The sequence below is a fragment of the Python bivittatus genome, unplaced genomic scaffold (genome assembly GCF_059951505.1).
Source record: "Python bivittatus isolate LINGU-HERP-01145 unplaced genomic scaffold, Pbiv_v1 ctg000080_np1212, whole genome shotgun sequence".
Taxonomy (NCBI): domain Eukaryota; kingdom Metazoa; phylum Chordata; class Lepidosauria; order Squamata; family Pythonidae; genus Python; species Python bivittatus.
Window position 1 is genome coordinate 19,374,749 of NW_028277035.1, and position 23,842 is coordinate 19,398,590.

The following is a 23,842-nucleotide window of genomic DNA, read 5'->3' on the forward strand; positions in this document are numbered from 1 at the left end:
GTGTGGCAGACACCACTGGGCAACAAAGAGTTGGAGCTATTTGCCTCTTTGCTCCCATTAATGATTGTAGAGATTAATGCAGTTTGCATTAGTCTCCTTATTAGTCTCCTTATTAATTATTACTATCACTATTAATTACTATTATTAATGCAGCCCAGATATGCATTAGTCTCCTTATTAGTTTCCTTATATAGAAAATAACACTATAACATTAAAAGTAAATGAGAAGCCATCCTTTCCTCATGCACAGGTTCTTCACAATTTAATCTGATTAATATCTATTATTTTAGCCCTTTTAAATATGTTGTGAAAATAATCCCATGTTAGCACTGTTTTTTTTTTTCTTTTTCTTTTTAAGAATGTAAACTGATGAGGATAATTTAAGAATGTAGACTGGTGGGGATAATTAGCTTAGCTAATAATTATGCTAAGAATACATTTTCAATAGCTTATTCAGGTAGCCCACTATGAAAACACTAGCATTACAAAGCAATCAGCACTGAGTGTTAATTTGATTTCATAATTAGAATAAATAAATAAATAAATAAATATTAAAAAGCAGCCTGGAAGTCAATATAACCCCATTCTAAATACTTTACAGTTTAGTGAAGCAGATAACAAACTGTACTAAAAACACAAAAAATGAAAAAGCTATGCTCTACAGATGTTAGAAAGGCAAAATACACCCGGTTTTACTAAAATCCAATCATTAACTACTTCTGAAACTAAAAAGTGCCACTGTTTTGTATGTATATTAATCTTTGCACTCACATGGGGCTTCCTAGATTGCAACAAGATAATCCATCCTTCACAAAATGGAAGGAACTGAGAATATAAAGGCCTGGTGGACCAGATCAAAGGCTTATCTACTCCAGCTTTCTATTCCAACCAGATGCCAATGGAAAACCCACAAACAGGAGTTCATTCCCACTCATGTTCTCCAGTTGGTGATCACATATGGTGGTAAATCCACAAGTTAACTATTCACAGCATGAACAGCATCTCTGAATCTCTCAACATTAGGTTTGTTAGATGACTATATGGTTTAATGTTTTGAAAGAAAAAAAGTTTATGTCTTCTACCATGCTCTCTCCCCACAACCTTAATCTTTTTTCTAGGCCAAAGAGTCCATTTTTATCAAATGGGGATTAATCCTGCCCATTGGTCTTTTTTTTTGTCCTTTTCTGCATTTTACTGTTTTACCACACTGTGATCAGAATTATAAACAATATTTTAAACATGGTCCCACCATAGATGTTTATAAAATACTGGTGATTTTATTGTCAATGTTGTATATAATGAGAGTAATGTTCTGGGGATACTCAATCTCTTTGGTTCTCATTGGGTTTGGGGGCTGGGATATTTTTCTCCTATTTTCTTCCCCTTATTATGACTTATCTTTTGAACTATGCAAAACTTCAAAACAAAAAAAATTCCCTCAAGGTTGCTACTTCCTGCCCCTAGAGAGCAGAGGTATACAGGCAACATATCTCTGGGCTGAAATACTGAGGCAATGCCTTTTTCTCCCTCCAGGATGAAAACAGAAGCTTTGTATGTTATCCTATGCCACTGCTTCATGAACTGACTCAGTCCTGCCATTAGTTCATATTTGGTTTAGATTGGTGAACCTCAGTATTCCAATTTGTGTGTGTGTGTGTGTGGGGAATCATTAGTAGACCAGTAATATTGAAACTGACAATGTCTTACTTATAAATACAAGTTGTGAAAATATGACTTACAGTTCAGTCACATCTTTGGGGACACCTTTTGGGAGGAACCGCAACCCTTTATTACTACAGCGAACTACAGAGTCCACACAGGTACACTGGTCTGGACAACGGGGAGAGAAATGACAGCTGTTTTCAGTGTTGCCTACAAAGAAGCAGAGAAAGTGCATGAAAATAATGTTAAATACAGATGGGATAAACCTGACAGAGTTCAATTCTAACACACTAGCTCACCTCATATAAATCTATAATAACAACTATCTACAAATCACCATTATCAGGCTACATTATTAGGTTTCATTTTTTAGTTGTCATTTCAACCTCATATATTATGTTGCTAGCTTGCCCTTTGGTTTGCACTGTTTAATTCCTGTGCCAATATTGACTGTATGTATCCAGTTAGAAGAATTTTAATTTGCAGTAAACTTTGGTGGGTTTGTCTGTGTGCTTATATATTGTTTGCATGTCAAGAAGAAGGGGAGATAGACCAATGTCCTTAGGACACAAAAATTGCTTCCAGTGAGAGAAATGTATATGAAAATACAATTAATTAAATGTTCTGATCATAGGAGTACTGTTTCAGAAACCAGCAGAATCTCTTTGTATTGCTATTATTATTTATATTATTGGCAGGGATATTTTGCCTGGTTTTGCACTTATTGCGAAAGTGCGATAATCGCACTTATCGCAACAAGGTGCCCATGAGCCTCCCAAAATTGCACCCACTGAACCCCTCTGAATTTGTATTTTTTTAAAAAAATAAATATTTTTAAATTAAATAATAAAAATCTCAAAATAAAAAATCTCACCTTTTGTGTTCCTGCATGAAATCTTGTGAAGTTTGGGTCATTTCAATTTTCAGCATTTACTTACTTACTTACACCTATGAAATCATAGGCACAATTGCTGTCATCTTGTGACTGACAGCAAAATATGTGACTCTGCTGGAAAAAAATACTGCATTGAAGCTGACCAAAGGAAAAATCCATTTGTGATGGATCATTTGGTTGGTGCTGTAATACACTGATTAATATGCAGATCTGAATTATTCTGAAACATTTACCCTGTTTATCCTTTTTGTGAAAAAGAACTTGAAAAATATCCATTTGTTTCCTGACATAGTGAACAATGTATTCAACATGCCAGACTTTCAATATTAATGTGATACATTGCTTAATTTTTTAAATGATGAGTCTTGTTGTTTTTAACAAGCATAATGAGCATCAAACAACAAGATCAGTGATGCTTTCACCAAGAGCTGGAGAACCACGTGCATCTGCATAAAAATACCTAATGGTTCCAACATGGGTGTTCATTTGCACAAAACAGATTTTATAAAACAAATTAAACCTCACAGTTGGAGAGCAAGAGAGTTCCTGCTACAAACGTAAGCCTTTCAGTTAAGACTATTAAGGCATGGATTTCTCCCAAAATTAGCATGTGGGTTCACAAAGCACTAGATACAGGCAAATGGTGGTATCTAAACATATCTAGAAACATTTTGTAAAATAATTTTTAAAGGCAGCCAATTTAAAAAAAAAAAAAACAACTTAAATGTTTCACAATCCAGAGAAGCATCTACCTGCCATTTGGTGATTATTCTTAAAATCATTTTCATTGTTTCAATTGAATAGGACTTGCAATGCTGTAAGGCCACTGCTATGGCTTAAGTTTGGAACAGTGACTTCAATGCTTGACAGGGCCTAGTAAAATGAACAGACTATAGCATTTTGAAAAGTAATTAAAATAAACAACAACAAAAGTGATATTGCAGAAATCAAAGTCTGTGTTTTGTACTCTTATGTGCAGGAGTTTGGAACGTTGGTTGCAATTTTTTCATCTGGAAATTGTTAAAGCTCTTCACTAGAAGATGACGTTAAGATTAGTACTCAGATCATTACCAAGTTGGAAGGCTACAGGAATTGATGGATTCTGTACAGAAAGACAGCAAGCAAGAGAAGAAGAATCAGTGAGGTTCTAACTAAACTATGCCAGCAAATCTAGAGAACAATACAGTAGCCAACAGACTCTAAGAGGTCAGTCCTAATGCCAATTCCAAAGAAAGGAGACTTAACAGAGTGTGAAGACTATTGTACAATATCCTTAATATCAAAATAACGCTTAGGATAATCCAGTGCAGATGAGAATCCTACATGGAAAGAGCCAGATGTTCAAGGAGGTGTTAGAAGAAGCTGAAGAAACAGAGACATTATTGCTGATACACACTGGTTATCTGAGGAAACCAAAGAATACTAAAAAGAAGTCAGTTGATAATCAATGTATCAATATACATTGAAGTAATCAATGATTATACAAAGGCCTTCAATTGTGTCAACCATGTCAAGTTGTGAAATGTTCTTAGAAAAATGAAAATCCTAGAACATCTCATTATCCTCATGCAAAACCTACAGCTAGAACAGGAAGCCATAATGTGGACAGAACATGATGAAACAGATTTGCTCTAGGTTGGCAAATGAGTGAGACAAGGCTGTATACACTCTCATTCTTCATACAAACTCTATGCTGAATATATATTGAGGGAGGCTGGATTGGAAGTTGAGTGTGGCTTTAAATTGGAGAAACAAACATCAGTAATATGCACTATGCTGATGGCAACTGAAAATGTTAAAGATTTGCAAGCTCTAGCAATAAAAGTCAAGGACCACAGTGAAAAAATGGGATTAAGATTAAATCTAAAGACAATTGAAAAATGACAACAGGTGCAATAATCTGCTTTAGAACCAACAATAAAGATACTGAAGTGGAGGATAATTCTACCTTTTCAGATTGATTCAGAGCCTGTTGGAATTGGGTGACTATAATAAATTTGAATAAGTAAATAAAATAATTAATCAACAATTATCAAAGTAACCCCAGTCAAGGAATACACCACAGAGTTTCATTTGACAGCGTAGCACTGAAGGCCTTGGAAAAGAAGTTCGAATGTGGGATGTGTCTATAACTGTAAAGTTCAGAATTGTGAGGTTAATGATTTCCCCCATGACACTTTATGGAAGTGAAAGTTGGATGTTGAAGAAGCAGGCTAGAAAGGGTATTGGTGTTTTTGAATGTTAGTGTTGTAGAAGACTCCTAGGAATATCAAGGATAGCCAAGAAAACAGATGTATCCTAGAATAAATCAATCGACATTTCATGCTGGAAGCACTAATGATCAGTGACTTGAAGGCACAAAATCAATTAATCACTCATAGGCTATTCCCCAAGGGTGGGATTTGAATGCAGGCGAATGGTTAAAATCTCCCCCCAAATTTCTAGAATTCCAGATGATGTCAAGGAGAGAAATCCTCACCTAAATCCCTATTTCCTACTATCCTAGGCCATTTTTCCTTGCTGAGACCTAATGGAGGAAAGCAGTCCTTGTCTCCACGCAGAAAGAAGGAGGACACCATTTATTTCAGCCTGCATATGGAGAAAAGTTTTGTCTCTGTGTCTGTGCAGGCAGGAAGAGATCACTCACCTTCTCATATATAAAAATGGCATGCTTTTTCTCTGCCCAGAGTGAAAGAGGAACTTCTCTCAGGGCTGGGAAATGGAAAATAAAATCTTGTTTCACTCTGTAGCAGAACAGAGATACATCTTACCCTGCTACAAAAATAAGCAAAGCAGCATTTTTCAGCTTTGGGAGAAGTGCACCTCAGGCTGGGGTAGGGAAAAAGGTGATTTCCAAAGTACTGTCGATCATAGCTAATGATCTCCAGGTTAATGTGGTTTAGAGATAAGAACTTTCCTGGGACATGGGAAAAGGTTGCACCTCCTGAAGCAGCGTGATGGGTTGCATGGGCAAGCGTCATGAACTATATGCCTGCTTTTTACATTTTTCAGAGGAATGATATATCTAATTTTCAAGTTTTTTTTAATGTAATGATGAATATTACAAGCAGTGAAATCTAGCGATGCATTCATGATTTTTCTTATTTCTAGATGCTTTATTGTGCTGCCAAATAGCCAGAGAGATGAAACACTTCAGAAATTTCACAGAAGATGCTCAAAAAAGAAGATATTAGACTATGTATTACATAATAAAGGAAATTAAGGACGATTAGGGAAAATTAGGCTATGTATCAATATACCGTGGACATCCAATCAAAGAATCAGTTTGAGGGGGGGGGGACAATTTGGTAAATGTAGATGCCCAGCGTAGAAGAATTTTAAAATATATTGTGAAAGAAAAAATATTTTTGGATCCAGATGGCGCTGAACTAGTAATGCTACTTTTGAGACTGCTCATGTCTGCTATTTCAGTTTTAATAGTCATTCTATGGAAAGTTCTGATACAGGTAGTCCTCGACTTATGACAGTAATTGGGACTGGAATTTCCATCACTAAGCAATGCAGTCTTAAAGTGTAATGTTATGTAACTTCATTGCTTAGTGACAGCAATCCTGGCACTCCCTGTTGCCATCATTAACCGAATTCCACCAGTTGTTAGCTGAGGACTCACCCCATCCAAGGCATTACGGGCTTGGTTTCTCCCAGCCCCAAGTCTCAGTAAGGTAAGGGACTGCCTCCTCTTCAACTCTCCCCACCAGCCTATCTCCCCCCGCATCTCTGCCCTTTTGGCTACCCTGCACCCTGCCTCATGGCTCTGGGGCTGCTTGCCACGTTGTGGTTTAAGGGCTTCTTGACTGCCACAGCTCTGGGGCTGCAAGAAGCCCCTGAGCCACAGCACAACATAAAACTGCAGCCATCCCTGAAAGCCTCAGCCATCCCAGCTGGACCCAGCAGCACAGCGTGAAGTCACAGTGACCCAGGGAGCCCCGCAGCGCAGCACAAAGCTGCAGCCTGGGAAGCCAAGCTGCCCCTGCAGCCTGGAAGCCCCAGTCAACCTAGCCCAGACCCAGCCACAATCACCTTGCCACCTTGTACTCCGAGAACCCTGCCACCCTGCACTCCACCAGCCCAGCTGACCTTGGTCATCTTCTAGCTCCTGCTGCTGACAAGGTGTGCCTGCCCTGGCCCTTCATAAGGCAGCTGCTGGCCAGATGAGGCCATCTTCCCCAGGTCTCATGAGGAAACTGCTGTGTGTGACCTTGGGAAGAAAGCCTTGTGTGGATAGCAGCTGCCTTGCAAAGGCCAGGCTCAGCATGCTTGGTCAGCAGCAGGAGCCAGAAGGCGGCAAAGGTCAGCTGGGGTGGAAGGAGCTGCAGAGTGCTGGGGGCCAAAATGACATAGATGGGGGGAGATAGGTGGGTGGGGGAGTTGAAGCACCCCTGCAGTTGTGTCAGCAGGCTGCCAAGTGCCTGAATTTTGATCACATGACCACAGGGGTCGCTGCAATGGCTGTAACTTTGGGGACCAGTCGTAAGTCCCTTTGTTCAGAATGGTTGTAAGACGAGGACTACCTGTACGGATCTCATTATCGTGTTCTAGAAATATGCTTACCATCGCATGTGAAATCCTGTGTAGCCACATCTTGAATTGGAATCTCCTTTAAGAAGAAGGGTTTCTGGCAACGTGGATTTCCACTGACAATTCTTCTCTTCCTTAACCATTTCCCCAACCATGCCAAGTGGCAGTTACAGTTAAATGGATTAGACAGCAAATTACTAGATAAAAAATGAGAAAAAATGCAGGTATTTTCAGGTATTGAAGAAGTCAAGGTATGGATTTTTCAAAAGCTAACTGACGTTCAAGTAGGTAACTTCTGGTAATTAATTTCACAATGGAAGGTGCATGCCCAGCAGTGTTTCTTCTTTTTCTCAGAAACAAGACATAAAAAAGAAAGGACTGCCCCTGACTAAAGTTCTGCTGTCATTAGGCTTCTTATCAGGTACTTAGTCAATCTGTAATATATTTAAAAATGGCATTACTTACCTGTAGCTGAATAATGTAATCCTGTGAATGGGACTTCTTGCTTGTGTGTGTGTGTGTGTCTGTGTGTGTGTGTGTGTGTGTGATGGAATGAAATTGTGAAGGCCAAGATCAGGGAGACAAACATTTCCTTAGCTCGCCAGAACTGTGTGGGAGGAACAAGAGGATGAGACTGGCACCTCCCTGAGGAATTCACACTGTTGTGGCTGGAGGACTTTGGGAACTGGGGTTTTAGTCTGGGAAGATTCTTGCTAAAGGTTGTAGCTAATAAACATAGCTGAACTGAATTAGCATTGTCTCTTGGAGATCCTTGGGCTAGGCCTGACGGGGGGGAGTGAATGAAAAAAGAAGCAAGGTTGTTCATTTTGGACTAGTGCAGCAGAGAAGGAGTGGCTTAATTTTTACTTCCCCATTACCCCAATTTAAACTCTCCCAAAGTTACTTTTGGAATGCAATGTTGCTGCCTATTTATTCATTAATATGTATGTTACATAATTACTTCAATCGCATTAAGAAAGGATGGTGTCCTTTAGATCCTTTTTGGCTGGAACCGGGTTTTGTTGCTAAAATTGGTAATACATTTCATATATCGAAAGCTGAAGAGTAATGTATCATGAAGTAGTTTAGAGACATTTACGGGAGGAACAGACTTCCCAAGTGAAACTCCCCTTAACAGAGTCCAAGACCAGCTTATGCAGCATATTTTCAAAGACATTTTATTGCCAATGATGGCATGGAAGAAATCAAGAAACACCCATCCTAAGATGCCAGGATCTAATGGTTATGCAAAGAGAAGTCCAAATACCTTATATCAGAGCTCTCTGCAGGATCCAATGCTTTTGTCAAAATGATTAAGGCAGCATCTTACTGTAAGCTCCACCCCTTTCATACATCTGTGCAACATCACAATGCCCATATAAAGGGGGCAGAGCTTGAGTTGCATTGGTGTGACACTGCTTTCACCATCTGCCCTCCCCACAGATGCCCCTGCATCATATGAGGGGAGTATGACTGTCAGTCTCAGAAGCTTCAAAGAATACAAATTAATCTGATATCTGAATGTGAGTGCTCTGTTATTTTTATGTCCATATCATTTTAAAGATAATATTTTTAACATCTGGAGTCTGTCCTTATGACAGACAATAGTCTAGGAGGGGATGAGAACTGTGTGCCCCTTCAGGTATTACTGAATTATAATTACAAACAGTCACAAGAACATGTTCAATGGAGAGGAATGCTGGGAACTGTAATTCAGCAACCTCTGGTGAGTCATGGGCTCCTTACCTCTGGTTCAGTGTTACAAATTGTAGGTTACTCAACCAGCATTTTTTCCCCCTTTACTACCTTTGTATAATCTTTGTATTTTTTTTTTTTTAAAGACCAAGATAACCTATAACAGATGACTGTTACACACTATATGCTGGGACTTTTTTCTCAGAGACTCAGTTGTATTAAAGGGAAAGATTACTGTCAAAATTATGATCAAGGAAGGAAGAATTAAACCAGAGAGCAACAGTTTAAACTGTGTGTGTGGGAAGGGAGGTAGGGGTAGTTGCTCATAACATGTTTAAAGTAATGTGCAGTTTGGTTTGATTATTTTGAAATGTATATAGCAGTTTCTGAAATATGAACTAAAAATGGATGAGGCATACGACTTGATATATTTTAGTCAATTTAGCTCCAGAGGCTCAAATAGATAACTTCAGTTAAAATAATAGCTTAAGATGAGCTGGGAATTTGGGCTGCATATAAATAAATAGTTATTGAAGTTTATTGACATTAAGGCAAAGCTAAGCCTGTTTTCGGAGCAAGATTATTGATCTTCCTGCTACTGGAATACCTAACAGCCAAAGTGATTTAAAAGAACAGAGAATAATAAACTTTATTGTGCAAAACTCAAAGGAACGATTAGATGCAGCATTATTAAAGAATATCTTATATCTAAGCATGTAGAACAGTGACTGTGGAAATGTATACTCTTTGGATGATCAGATGTTTCTCTAATAATAGTCACAGAATTATCACATGACAGTAGAGAAATAGAGTTTTCTGAAAAGCAGCTAATTAATTGTAATTAGATTTGAGGTAACAGGAACCTTCCCCTCTCCCCCCCGCAAAAAAAAATCAGAGGTTACATATTGCAATCCAGCTGGACTACAATTCTTTGCTACAAATGGCATGCTTGCTTTCATATCTGTGGCCAAGCTCATTAAATTTGGGGAAAATAAACCTAATATGATTCAGAAGTGAAACAATATTCACACTACAATTTTCAGTGACTTTGTACTCCTTTTATGTGCAGTATAAAGCACACAGAAATAGATTTGCATATGGTTTGGCATGAAAAAAATGCCATGAACATCTCAAAACTGAGCCATCACTATCCGCTCTACTTTATTCTAACCAAACCAAGAAAAGGGGTTAAAGATGTCTACTCTTCCTTCTGCAAATGTTATTGTTAGGATTGTAATCACTTAACTGTTGTTAATGATTATGGCATAGCACACAAAGTCTGTCTAAAACCCTAGTGAAAGGAGTAACTTTAAAAGTCCAGGGAAGCAGGGAAAATAAATACATGTTCTGCCAAGTTAAAAATTGGAAAGAAATGTGAGCATTTTTAAGTGGCAATTAAAGTAAAGAATGATAAGGCATACAAAGGGAACACTTCAAAAACTCTTAATACACACAGAAAAAGTAAACCAGAACAAAAGCTGTTCGATCTGTGGTAGAGAGATTAGTGAAAGGCCTGAAGGATCTGAGTCATGAAATTAAAATTCAAATGATGCTTGTAATGGAACAGTTATACTATTGCTATGAGCCAGGAAAACTGCTTTGGCCCATAAAACAACTTTGCTCAATCATCATAGATCAGGCCTCAGTGAATCTTCTTCAGCTACACCAAAGACCAAGTGCAAAGCTCTTATAGTAGGCTTTTGCCACTAGCATAAGCACCTGCTGGATTGTAACAGTAATTCCTATTATATCTGTTAAGGGGAAAGGGGAATGTTGAACATGGTGATGACCATATACTTTTGGCCATCTTGGGGGGGGGGGAACCCTTCCCAAGCACAAATGTGGGCATTTGTTCATCCTTTCATAAACCAGGACCTTTAAGCTTAATTCCAAGAGACTATGCACCAACAGGTGTAGTAGATAATAATACCTGAATTAGGAAGTCCTTACCCTCTCATCCAGTTTGGACATTGCCTCTGCTATGATACCCTTTAAAATAGTGTTTTTCAAACTTGGCAACTTTAAGATATGTGGACTTCAACTCCCAGATTCATGCTGGCTAGGAAATACTGGGAGTTCAAGCCCACACATCTTGAAGTTGCAAGTTTGAAAAATATTGCTTTAAAAACTTCTGCTTCTCACTATTAGGCCTGATAGCTGCAACATGAGAACAAGAATACTAATCTCCCTTTAAAATCTCCTTTTATTGTGAAAATTATTAAGGCAACATGCATGAAGCTCTGGGATATTCTCCAGCATTGAATTATTATTCCAATGTGGGGTTTTTTTGGGGGGGGGGTCACATAATTTAATTAAAGCAGTGACAGTAAAGTAAATGCAATATTTTAAGTGATAAAAGATTACTTACATTGTAGATAAAGAAACAAGTGTATTGAAGGCTCCTGGGGTTATTGTAGTAATGCGATTGTCATACAGAGAGAGTAATCTTACTGAGCTCAGTCCCATGAATGTGTCATTGTTTACACAACTGATCATGTTGCTTCTGAGCATCCTGAAAGGATTCAAACCTAAAATTAGAGTTACTTAATTGAAGTAGGAGAGGGGGCAAGGAAAAACACAAAAAGGGAAGTAATATATGGAACAAGGCAATCAAAAGAAGCACGTGCTACTTAAGAGTTGGCCAGTGTATCCAGATGTCCTTGAAATGTAAAATAGGTTGGCTTGGAAATACGAGCTTCTATTTTTCACTCAAATATAAGGTGACTTTAGCCATTTCAGGAATTATTAAGTTATGAGTAAACAACACATGAATGCTTCCTTTAAGTTCCCTCACCCCAACCCACATTGCTTAAATGAGGTTGGTCTGCAGAAGAAAAGCTTTCATGTGCACTCTTTGGTATCTACCCTGACTTCCACGCAACTGACTGCTCTCATCTTTCCTTCCAATGCTGTGGAGATATGATTTCCATGCAACAGATATCCTAGCTGCTAGAAACAATTCATCAACAGATTTAAAACACCATAAATTATGTCTACATATGACCCAGCTCATATGTAAAAAAGAAAAAGAAAAGAAAAATTCATTCATGTAATTTTCTTAGCAGCAATATGGAAGTGGTCTTCCACTGATGCCTTCAGGAATGACTTCCCAGTCTAGCCTACAGCCCTGTGATTTCTGGTGATCTCTGATCCAAGTACTAACCAGATCTGACTGCTTTGCTTTCCAAGATCAGAAAGTTTAGCTAGGTACTCCCACCTAGTTCAATTCATATGTGAATATGAACTATTCTTAATATATACCTTCATGTTAAAGATGTGCTTTATTTTTTGTATTTGTTGGTTTTTACTTTTTTTTTTCTTTCTTTCTTTGTCACCAAAAATCACATTGTCTGAGTTGGGCAGCCTCAATCAATCAATCAAAGCTATTTTCTATTTAATGTACTGAACACTTGATCCAGGATGAAAAAAAAAATTCTTACTTCTGAAGAAAAGGGCACTCTGAACACAAACAGAGATAGTTTCATTTGTGCTGATAGGTGATATTCAAGATTGTCAGAAATTCAGCTCAGGAAATAATTACAGAGGATCTTTTAATAATCCATTCAAATAATCTGGAGAAGTAGATGATATGTAAAACTTCCTTCTTCATCCCCAATTATTTCCATGTCACTGCATCTGTTATTAAACACCCACAACAGGCAGTGTTCCTTCTCTTCTCTCTCCCCCACATCTAAAGAAGTAAACAGGCTTTATACATACAGTGTCTTGAGCCCTGTGAGACCTCTAAACATTCGTCCATGCACAGATTCCAGCTGATTCCCTGTCAACATCAGTTCCTGCACTCCCGCTGCCCCATCAAAAGTGCCTTCACGGATCTCTTTGATCTTGTTATTACTTAAATTGCTGAAAGAGGAAACAGATTCACAGGCAGCATTATTTAACATATGTTTTCTGTAAGATGTTTGCACTGGCAACAAAGGGGTGAACAATAGCTGAAACGAAGCTAAAAGAGTGGAACCAATTTAATTTCCAGGACTATTCTGAAATCTGAATTGCAATATTTCACTCTCCTTCCCCCAGGAAAGAGGTTTTTGTGATCTATTTTTGTTTTCTCAGGGAATTTCTTTTTTCTTTGAGAATTTCTTTTCAATTTCTCTTGGTGGTATTTTTGAGCCTCTTTTATTGACGGAAGTGGCAGGAGGTGCTACCATATTGCTGCTAGTGTTAGTTACACAACTTTCCATCACTCTGCAGCCTGCATGTCTGCCCACACCTCTTAATCTGAAAAGCCCCATGGGTGGGGTTTCCTTATAACATCTTCTTTGGGATTTAAGTGAAGGGTAGAAAACAAAGCAGTGCTATAATTTGTTGAAGAAAAGATTGTACAGGAATAAGATGAGGCATTTGAATTGTTTAGACAGAAATTTGGAAGCAGTGAGTTAAATTGTTATTACTGATACTGTGGAAGTAAAAGTCATTAAAAAAATCACATAATACTTCCACACATTCTATTTGCCTACACACAAAAATGCCATACTATGAGAATTTCTTTGAAATTTTCTTCTTTGAAAGAAATTCCAAAGTACATTTTCACTCATTAAATTAAATAAGAATTGGTAGACCAAAAAAAAAAAAAAAAAACACCCCACCAAAAAGGGTTTTTTATTTTTATTTTGGCATGGCAATAGCCTTTTCTGCTTCAAAATTGTCATTCATGCTGAATTCCTGCCACGCTTCTGAACATTTCATTTTTTGAAAATAACCACATTGCTGTCCATTCTGCCTATGATTTCTGGCATATCAGCTTCAGGACAACTGCAGTACGAGGCATCCCTGTGCCAGCAGAGCATCCAACCTGTTCTCATTTAAAAAAAATTAGGACATCTGCTTTTATTTTAAAATGCCATATAGTTGCAGTAGGATACCTGAAATTTGATTGCAGATAGGAAACCCATAAAATCCATTAACATTTAACCCCAATTTTATCTGCTATTCAGTAAATTATGCTTAGGATCCTCGTGTTGTATTTGCTTTGTTTTTGCATACCCACTACATTCTATTCCAATAGCAGGCTCCTAGTCATTCCACATTCAAAGAAATGAGCTTGTGTTACTTTATTTGTGAAGCAATCCTACTAAAGAGGACATTATATTATCATGATTAAGGGAGAGACTTCCACCGTTTAAAGATGGATTAGCTGCATCAACAACCTCCTCCTCCTCCTCCTCCTCCTCCTCCTCCTCCTCCTCCTCCTTTATTAACAAAAATAAATTCTATTATTATTTATATGTAAAACACAATTGTGTTTTAAATGTTTTATTATATTCTAGACATTTTTACTATATTTTAGCCTGTTGTGAGCCAACACAAGTCTTGAAGATTTGCCAGCCCAGAAATTTGATAAAGTAAATACATTTTGATAGCAACACTTTAAAAGATTATTTTTTATTGTTTCACAGACTGAGATAAACCAACATATACTAGAACTTATGCAACAATAAAAATACGTTAATAAAAATGCCATAAAACCATGTATCAAGGAGAGTGGTTTTAGCCTATAGAAACCAACTGGTGTCTCCCTCACAGTTCTGGCTTTGTGTCATTTTCACTAAAGCCTGGTCTTGTCTATAACATAATAAAATCATCATCAACTTTAAAATATTTCTGCCACCCCAGTGCAGCTTTAAAAAAAAATGCTATGCTAAAACAGATCTTGCCACATAACCTAAACCTTAAGAGACAGAAAAGAAAGGATGGGAATATTTCAGAAAGAAAACTGTACTAAGAAAGCTTCCTGGCAACTATGTGAGAGAAGACTCGTGACATTTAAAGTATGAGACTGCAAGCTGAAGAAAGAACCATTTGGCAGCAGGATAGCTCTGGTTTACATGCCATATAAAATCTATACACAGCAATGGTCATCACTGGGCAAAATTAATTTGGAAGACTAGGTTAGGCTTGTATGAATAACTGGTAGCCTGTTCTGTGTTTCCTGAGCAGCAGAGGCAGCTTGACTGTACAGCTTGTGACCCGTCACCTTTCTTGCCGTCTGAGTCAATAACAGAGTAAAGCAGCGGCAACAATAAAGCACAAAACCAACCACAATCATATGAGCTCTTTTAAAGTGACTTCACACATTTCATTGGTAACCATAATATAAGATTTTCCCTTTATGTTTAGTGTCAGGAACAGCTCAGGAAGAATTTCACAACAGAAGATTTTCATTTGGTGCTGAACTGTGGTCTGATGAAAAATAAAGTTAAGCATCTCTCTGAATCCTAAGATTATAAGAGTTGCTTTGGTAATTATTCTGCCTTTTTGTCTAATAATGAGCGTCCCCAAAGGCTATTCCTATCTTAGCCTTTTGAAGACATAGGCGGGTTCTCTGAATCACTTTCCAAGAACAAGATGTGTGCAAATATACAGTATGAATTGTCATATTTACTTTAAAGGAAGAAGATTCTTAATTTAAAACAACCAGTTACTACACCCATAGCAAAAAAGTAGCCAAAGGAAAAAAAAAAAACCACAAAAAAATCCTAATTGGCTTCTATTACTGTATTCTGAGGAAAAAACAAAAAAAACTTCCTTTCAGATTGATTGATTGATTGATTGATTGATTGATTTAGTGGACTTGTCCCTGCCCATCTCCCCACAATGGGGGACTCTGGGCGGCTTAAGTATACCCTGGGAAATCCATAGACTGGTGAACTTCAAAATTACTTCAAATTCATGCACCTTTGCCCATATATACTACAAGGCTATTTTCTAAACAAGCCTACAAAATTTGTTTGCCTGTAAAAACAAACAAGCAAACAAACAAACAAAAAAACAAATCCCCCCCACCAAAAAAAAAAAACCCCAAGAAAAAGAAAAAAAAACACTTTATACCAACTGGACTGAAAGCAATGTATCATTAGCAGAATAATGTATTTTTGTGAAGCTTTCCTTGGAAGCATTCAGTCTCTTGTCTGCCAATTCACTCTCTTGTGTGAATGTCATTCTGTGTACTTATCAGGTCCTGAGAAGGGCACGTGCAATGTTTTAGCCAAGAGCTTATGCAAAGAGAAGAACACTTATGTATTATATTTCTCATCCAGTAGTACTTATGTAAAAAGTTCCAAATCAATCATATAAACGTAATTGCTGCCATACCATACTGAACTCAAACTAGCTTTAGATGAACTGGAATGTCAAAAGCTAATAGCAGATTGAATCTAGCAGTAACACAAAAACAGATTAATGTATTTAATGGCTACAACAGGTTGAGATGCATAATACTGACAGCCTTCTGTTGAGTGGCTTTGATGTTGATAACTTAAGGAGAAAAATTTCCTCCAAACAGCCACAAATAGTTTTGCATCAATATACCAGTTTCAGTATGTGACAACATGCAAACTTTTAATTGGTCCTAATTGTGAGTTCTGCCAATGTTTTTTGACATGGAAGATTTTTGCCCCTAAATTCATGAAATATTTCTCATATGCTAGCAAGCACCATGGGAGTTTAGCACTGAGATATTCTTTTCTTCCTAAATATGTGCAATTCACATTCATTACAGGCAAGCATCTAATGGCTTTTCAGTATTCATGATGAGCTATCATGTAAATTTGTACCGAGGGACTTCTTAAAAGGAGACACAGTTGACCCTGAAATCAATTGTGTCAATGAATCCTTTGGTGCTGCTTAAACACACAATTTATTGACAGAACAGACAAAGGCTCTAAATGAATGCTACCTGGCAATATATACTTTTGAAGCACATATATTTTAAGGTGCTGTATTTAATTTTCACAAACACTGGTAAGTTCATATGTTGCCATAGTAAAAAAAAAAAAAAGACTAATTTTGGCTCAGGAACATCAGCACTCAAAACTGCATAGAACAGAGAAGTCCATGATGGCACACTTAATATGGTACTTCCCTCTCCAGAAAACTGCAGCTTTAGTCTTTCTCTTTGCCAGCTGTAACAAGAGCTGGTTGGCTGAGTTGGGAATGCCTCAAGCATAGCACTGTCTTCCTTAAAATGGAAAGATATGAGGTGAATAAGATTGAGGACAGTCAACCTTGTATGTGTTCTTCCTGAACTACCTGCCCTGATTATTGTCTCTCTTAATGCCATTCTGGACAAAGTTGGAAGTGCTGGTTTCATCTTGCATAAGCAGCCTTCATCCATATGGTATAAGGAGAGCAGCCAACACTTGAATGGAAGTGTTCTCTTGGGCACATGCCTTCTCCTGCAGAGAAAGGCACACAATGGATGGACCCATCCAGGAACTGTCTGCGCAGTATGGTGAGATGTAGATTGATAGCTCCCTGCCTTATCCTGCATCTGTGCTTCTATAGATGATGTCAGTCCTTCCCTTCCTTAAGCATTGCCTCCTATTATCATCTAGTCCATCCAGGCAAACAAGGAATGGAATTGGTCTCTGGACTAGGTCCAGTTCCCCACTCTTTGTCCACAGAATATTTACTTATTTACTATAGTTTTATACTGTTTTATTTCCCAAGGGTTCATGGCAGTCTTTAAAATCAGAACACATTAAAATAACTCAATAAACTGCATGATCAATTAACTAATCACATATAAAGTCATATATCAGTAATACAATTAAAATGAATATAAATAGGTATCCAATGAGCAAATGTTAACTCACCAATGCCATTCTGAAAAATTATGTTTTCAAAATATTCCTGGAGGTTAGGAGTCAAAGCATCATCCATATATCAGTGAGAGGCTGTTTCAGAAGATGGATGCTACCACAGAAAAACACTCATTTCTTACTCTCCCCTCAGACACTAGCAGGGGAGGAACACATAGCATGCCTACTCAAAAGGAGCATATAGGGTGGGTAGTATTCCTTGGAAGTAGACAGACCTGCAGCTATCTGTCCAAAATCCATGTAGGGTCTTGTAAATCAACACCAGCCCACTGAAATCTATTGGCATTCAATGCAGCATGCAACAACACAACTGTTACATGAGTAGCAGCTCTTACCCACCAATATGTGACTTGCAAATTTTAGACCAACGACAGCTTCCAAGTAGTCTTCAGAGGCTGCACCATGTAAAGTGTATTGCCACAACCTTGCTGGAAGGTGACAAAAGCATGAGTAACTCTGGCCAGGGGCTCTTTCTCCAGGGAGCACCAGAATGGATTCACCAACCAAAGCTGGACAAAGGTTTCTCTAGCCAAGACCTTCATATGGTAGCTGCAAGTCTAGGAGAACCCCCAAGTCACAGGCCTGCTCCTTTGGGGGAATGCTATCCCATCTGAGTTATCACTGGAATAGTTAGAGTGCCAGATGACTTCTGGACAAACATAATCTCAGTCTTGTTGGGATTCAACTTCAACCTGCTACACTCCAACCAGATCAGTACAGATATCGGGTCAGAACTTCCCTTGTAACACTTTCCTGGCCTAGGGTAGCAATGTTGATCTGAGAATCATTAGGGTAATGGCATTATCTCAAACTAGTGGATGACCTTACCCAATGGCTTCATGTACATCTTAAACAGCAGAGAGGAAAGAAAAGGAACCTGCAGCACCCCACACTGGAGTAGTCAATGTGTGATCCCTACTACCACTGATTGAAACTGTATACTTAGGAAGAAGCAGAAACCTTTGCCAACATCCCAAGAAGATATCACAATAAATAGTTTGAATGCTGTTGAAAAATCTAATGGGAAAACAGGAGGCACATTCCCCTCATTCATGTTGTTGATCATCCAACAGTGTGACTAATGCAGTCTGTCACATGCTCAGGCCTGAAACCTAAAGAAAAGGTATCCATATAATCTGCTTCTGTTAGGGCACTATGCAATTGAAGGCTCACCGTTCTCTTTTCAATGTTCGTCCAAAAGTAAGATTGGTGATTAAGTGGTATTTATCTAACATAGCTAAAACCAGGCTCTTCAGGAGAGAGTGCAGCACAGCCACTTTTCATATACCTAAAATAGTATATCAATATATAATAGTATATCATTTTATATAAAATATGATCATGTTCAGCATAGCATTAATAGATTTTACATAACATTTGAATTTCCGTATGGAGGTGGTTCAAATCCCAAACAGTTTGGGCCCAGTGGATGCATGAAATTTTGAGAAAAATCATGGATATTCAGGCTAGTGGCTGTCCTGGAGACGTGACCTGCCATTTCAAAAAAAGCTGCCATGATAGATGTGGCCAGGCTGAAAAAAACAAAATGGTAAGGTTGCTCTCTGCTACCCCATCAGTCTTCTAGGATGCTCCCTCCACCCAAGATTATCTTTGTCTTTTTTCCCAGGTGGTGGGGTATTTCCAAACCTAGCAACCACTTACCATTTTCATTTTGGAAGAATGTCAATGTGGCTTGTGTGACACACATGTGCTGTTTTGTAAATAAAATACATTTTTTTCAGGTTTGCTTTTGCTTTGCAGAATGCCAGCATTCCATTTACCTTGCTTCAAAATAACGTTTAACATTTATGGGATCAAAGATGTCCATGGGATGGCTGGTGTGGGTCTTCCAGGCTGTGTGGCCGTGTTCTGGAAGTTTTGTTTCCTAACGTTTCGCCAGCATCTGTGACCAGCATCTTCAGAGAGCAGGAGCACAGACAGGAGCAGTTCTCTCTGTGCCCAGGATGATGTGACCCTTTTGTGGGTATTTATAGAGATCTGAAGGGGAGGGGATTGGGGGTGTGTGGTGGGGGGGTTAGGGGGGTAGGGGGTGTGTGGGGGTGTGTGGGGTTTGGGTTAAGGAGTGGCTGCTTGTTTTGGTGTCAAAATATGTGTGTATCTTCCTGGGGATTAGGCAGGGTTTTTTCTTCTATTGAGTTGTTAACGAGTGGCTGCTGGGGGTGATTAGTATGTTCATTGTGTGAACTGTTCACACGTCCTGGTGGTTGACCTGAGTTCGTTGACCTTTTGCAGGCACCAAAACAAGCAGCCACTCATTAACCCAAACCCCACACCCCCCCTAAGCCCCACCACCACACACCTCCAATCCCCCCCCCACACTTTAGATCTCTATAAATACCCAGAAAAGGGTCACATCATCCTGGGCACAGAGAGAACTGCTCCTGTCTGTGCTCCTGCTCTCTGAAGATGCCGGTCACAGATGCTGGTGAAACATTAGGAAACAAAACTTCCAGAACACGGCCACACAGCCCGGAAGACCCACACCAGCCATCGTATTCCGGCTGTGAAAGCCTTCGACAATACAATGTCCATGGGATGTTAGTGCCCACAAGATAACTTTGGTGACTTCAATTTTAGCTACTGAATTGGAGACATTAACCTGATTTGTTCTTTTACTTCAATTATACTCTGTTTTGGTACCACTCGTATTATCACTTTTGTATGTGAAAAAGAGTCTTTCTATTATAGTATTACACTGTTAGGACTATTTCAGAATGAGAGCCCTGTGATGGCTCTATGTTGTACTGGTAACTTGTAAGACCTTTTTTTTTTTCATTTACTTCTATATTATTTATTTTTAGAGAATTCTAAACTGCTTCCAAGGGATTCCATAGCAGTATACATCCAATTATAGAAACATATACAATACAATCAGGGGGGAAAAAAACCCAACCCTGAGAGTCAAAACAATTCTTCGTATATACACACATACTTGCATATATACATGATTTCCCTTTTGGGATAAGCAACATTATGAAAAGAGCATAGAGGGAATAATAAATAATAAACCAAAACCAACAGGGATAAGTAAGAAAAGAAAGGGAAACATTTGGCTAATACCATTCCCTATACTTGCCATAGCTTTCTATCCTTGCAAACGATCCTTGCTTTTGTCATTTCTATATGCTGCTTTGTACATTGCCTTTGTTCTTTAAACTTCTCACCTATCGCTTTATAAAAATCACATTAACTGTATTCAACCACAACTTTATTAGCTGTCCCCTTTCTTCCTCTTCACCTCTTCCTTCATATATTTGTTTTGTGATTTACTTCTCATTCATTCTTTCTGTGAACAAACCACCTGAACATACTCCTTTCATACCTGCCACTCACTCTTGTATCCAGATTCATTCAGCACCCATTCATTTTTGACCCTCACTCTTCTTGTTCAGCCATGCACACTGCTTAATTTTAACCCATTCCGATTGCATCCAACTTACTCTGATGTTTCTCTTGCAATATCCAATTCAAACTTCCATAGTATGAGCAGCAGTATGTTTTTATATGTAGCCATTTTTGCTTCTTTTGACATTCACTCCTTACAACTGACCACATACTATCCTCTACTTTTCCCCCAGCTTTTGCCTGTCTGAACAATTTCTTTGTCCATTTTCTCATATTTAGTAAACATTCTACTACTAAGGCACAAAAATTAATCAACTTGCTCTAGTTTTTGACATTTATGTAAGAATTGCAATTGTTAGCTCCATTTTCTCTGGAAAACAACAATCTTGGTACTTGATACATTAATTTTCAGATCTACACTTCTCATGGTGGTATATAATTATCTAACATCTGCTGAAAATAATTTAGGTTCTCAGGCTTCAACATGGCATTCTTTGCATACAAAATTACATGTACCTTGATGTACTTATATAAGCAACCCACTTATATTGTCACCACAAGCATTTCTTCTACATTTATCCATAAATACATTAAAGAACTAAATGGACACCTGACATCCTTATTCTCTTCCCTGCTCAACATTTAATCATATTCAGCAACCAACCTTCAACTCCATGCTCTCACAAAACATTCCATAATTCAAGCCTGCCCATTTTATCTGATGCTTTCACTGAATCAACAATGTATAATGAACCTTCTTTCTTATACTCATATATTTCTTAGTGACCTGTTAAAGAGCAAAATCTGATCTATGTACCCTCTGCTCAAAATAAAGCCACAATGTACTTCCCAAATTATTCTCATGCTCATATCCTTTTCATCAGAAATCTCCAAACACTTTTGTAGGCACACTAAACAAATAAAGGCCCCTGTAATTTTTGTGTTCACACTTGCTACTATTCCTTTTGTACAGGGGAACTTTTTTTTTTTTGTTAATAATCATCAGGAACAGATGCAGTTTTTGCATATACATCAAACAGGTTGCATAGCTCCAATCCAAAAGCAAACCAGAACTGTATTTTATATTTGTCCAGTTATGCCATCTAAATCTGTGGTCTTATAATTTTTTTTAACATTCTTAACAGCATTTAACATTTCCTTTTCATCTTTTTTTTTCTACACACATGTATAGCATTTGTTTCAGTCCTACTTTTTGATATATCACTACCATTCTAATATAAATCTCCCAAATTCCTGCAATCCCTCACTTCAGTTTATCACTTTCATTTGCTTGATTTATGCACCCTACTGCAGTTTCCTTGTTTAAACCTCTTAATCTACTTCTAAAACAGTTTTTACTTCCATCAAAATTGCTCTTTATTTTCTCTGCCTTTTTAAATCTTAACCACTTCTTTGTTCTCTTTGACTACATTCTTTGCATTTATATTTTTATCTCTGAATATTATGCTTTAATTTTTATTGTCTTCTATAAATGTTATTTTATTGACAATATTGTTTGCTTATACTGTTAAGCCATTGCAAGTTTGGTTGTCTGAGAGTATGGTTATAAATTAGATAAATTAAAAACAAATATACACCTACAACAATCTAGATGATATACCATACATATACCATACTTTATGAAAGACATTTTAGCCCTTTTATTCATAAATAATCTTCCCTGCATATATCTATCAACTCCAGTTCACCAGATCAGACCACCTTCATTCAAATCTATTACATCCTTTCCCTTTGTCTTAGTTTCACAGATACACATTATATCTAATTTTCTTTCCTTCTTGCTGATCATTCATTTCACTAGTTAATTCATATTCTTTTACCATTTTCTCATCTTATATTCCAAATAGCTATCTTCCAGATGCAATTATTGTACCAGATGAGCCCACAGATGTGACTTTTGCCACCCATCATGTCTTTGATCAATTAAGACATTTACACAACACACAGTAATATAGAGAAGATGTAGATTGGACAGCAGCCTTAGTCATACCAGTACCATATGCTGCATTCCTTAGATAATGATAAGAATAGTACTTATCAGTTTTGGCACATCATAATTGGTATCCCATAAGTACAATCAGAGGCTTTTATCTCAAGCATAGTCCTGCTACTCTATGATATAGAATTTCTTGTCTATATCCCATTAACTCAGAGGAACATGCAGTGACAGAGTCAACATGCAAATAAACAAAGGATCAACTGGTATAAAGTCAATTCAGAATAGATGTAAAAGTTTACATTTTAAGTTTTAGAATTCTGGGGAAACAAAAACAAATTTAGCCTGAAGTTGAAGAGAAAGCCAAATTGACACCAATTATTTATCCCCCAGAGACCATTCTAAGGTTGGGGAGCCATCAAAGAAGAGTAAATACAAAAGTATTTCCCCCAGTGATGTCACCTGGAAAGTAAACTCATCTGGGCAAGAAAATGGAAGAGGCTTTCTTTAAGATATTTTGATTCTAAACTTTTTAGGACTTCCAATGTTCATAAGTTTTCATAGAAAAAAGGAAGTCAGTGTAATGATTTGGTGCAATATGAATCCATGTTGAGTTCCTCCAAAAGTTGCCTGCAAATTATAATTTTTAATGTGGCACAAGAAGGAACCTATGAAAACATGCAGAGTAATGAAACCTGATGACCTGTAATCAAAATAAATCATCCAGAATTCTTGAAGTTACATTCCCTACAATCAAAAACTTCCAAATATTTCCCAATTTTCCCCTATATGTATGGAGCCTTGATCACTGAAGCAGGACTATCCCTATCCAGGACAGGCTTCTCTGCAGACGTCCAATACTCAGAGTCCATTATAAAATTCAGATTATTTATAAACAAATGTTTCATTTGGTGTTAATTATTTCTTCCTCATGTCAGCGAATAAAGTTTTGTTTGCATGTGCCTTTTCATTCTATGTTCACTGTGTGCTTGAATCTTAAAATAGCTAGATTTCATTGCTTGACATGCGTTGTTGATTAATTTTATGCTATTTCTAATTTTAATGTATAAGTTTGTCTGAAAAGGAGCTAACAAATATTCCAAA

General features: G+C 37.7%; 1 protein-coding gene across 2 annotated transcripts in view; it reads right to left on the reverse strand.

Moving 5' to 3' along the window:
- The window catches only part of SLIT3 (slit guidance ligand 3), a 534,750-nt gene that overhangs the window by 124,857 nt on the left and 386,051 nt on the right, over positions 1 to 23,842 (reverse strand). For both annotated transcript variants that reach the window (XM_088133617.1, XM_088133616.1), the window contains 4 exons: positions 12,512 to 12,655; positions 11,160 to 11,303; positions 7,130 to 7,293; positions 1,740 to 1,872 (listed from right to left, as the gene is read on the reverse strand). In XM_088133617.1, coding sequence (XP_087989743.1) covers positions 1,740 to 1,872; positions 7,130 to 7,293; positions 11,160 to 11,303; positions 12,512 to 12,655 — 585 coding nt within the window. The remainder of the gene's footprint in view (positions 1 to 1,739; positions 1,873 to 7,129; positions 7,294 to 11,159; positions 11,304 to 12,511; positions 12,656 to 23,842) is intronic.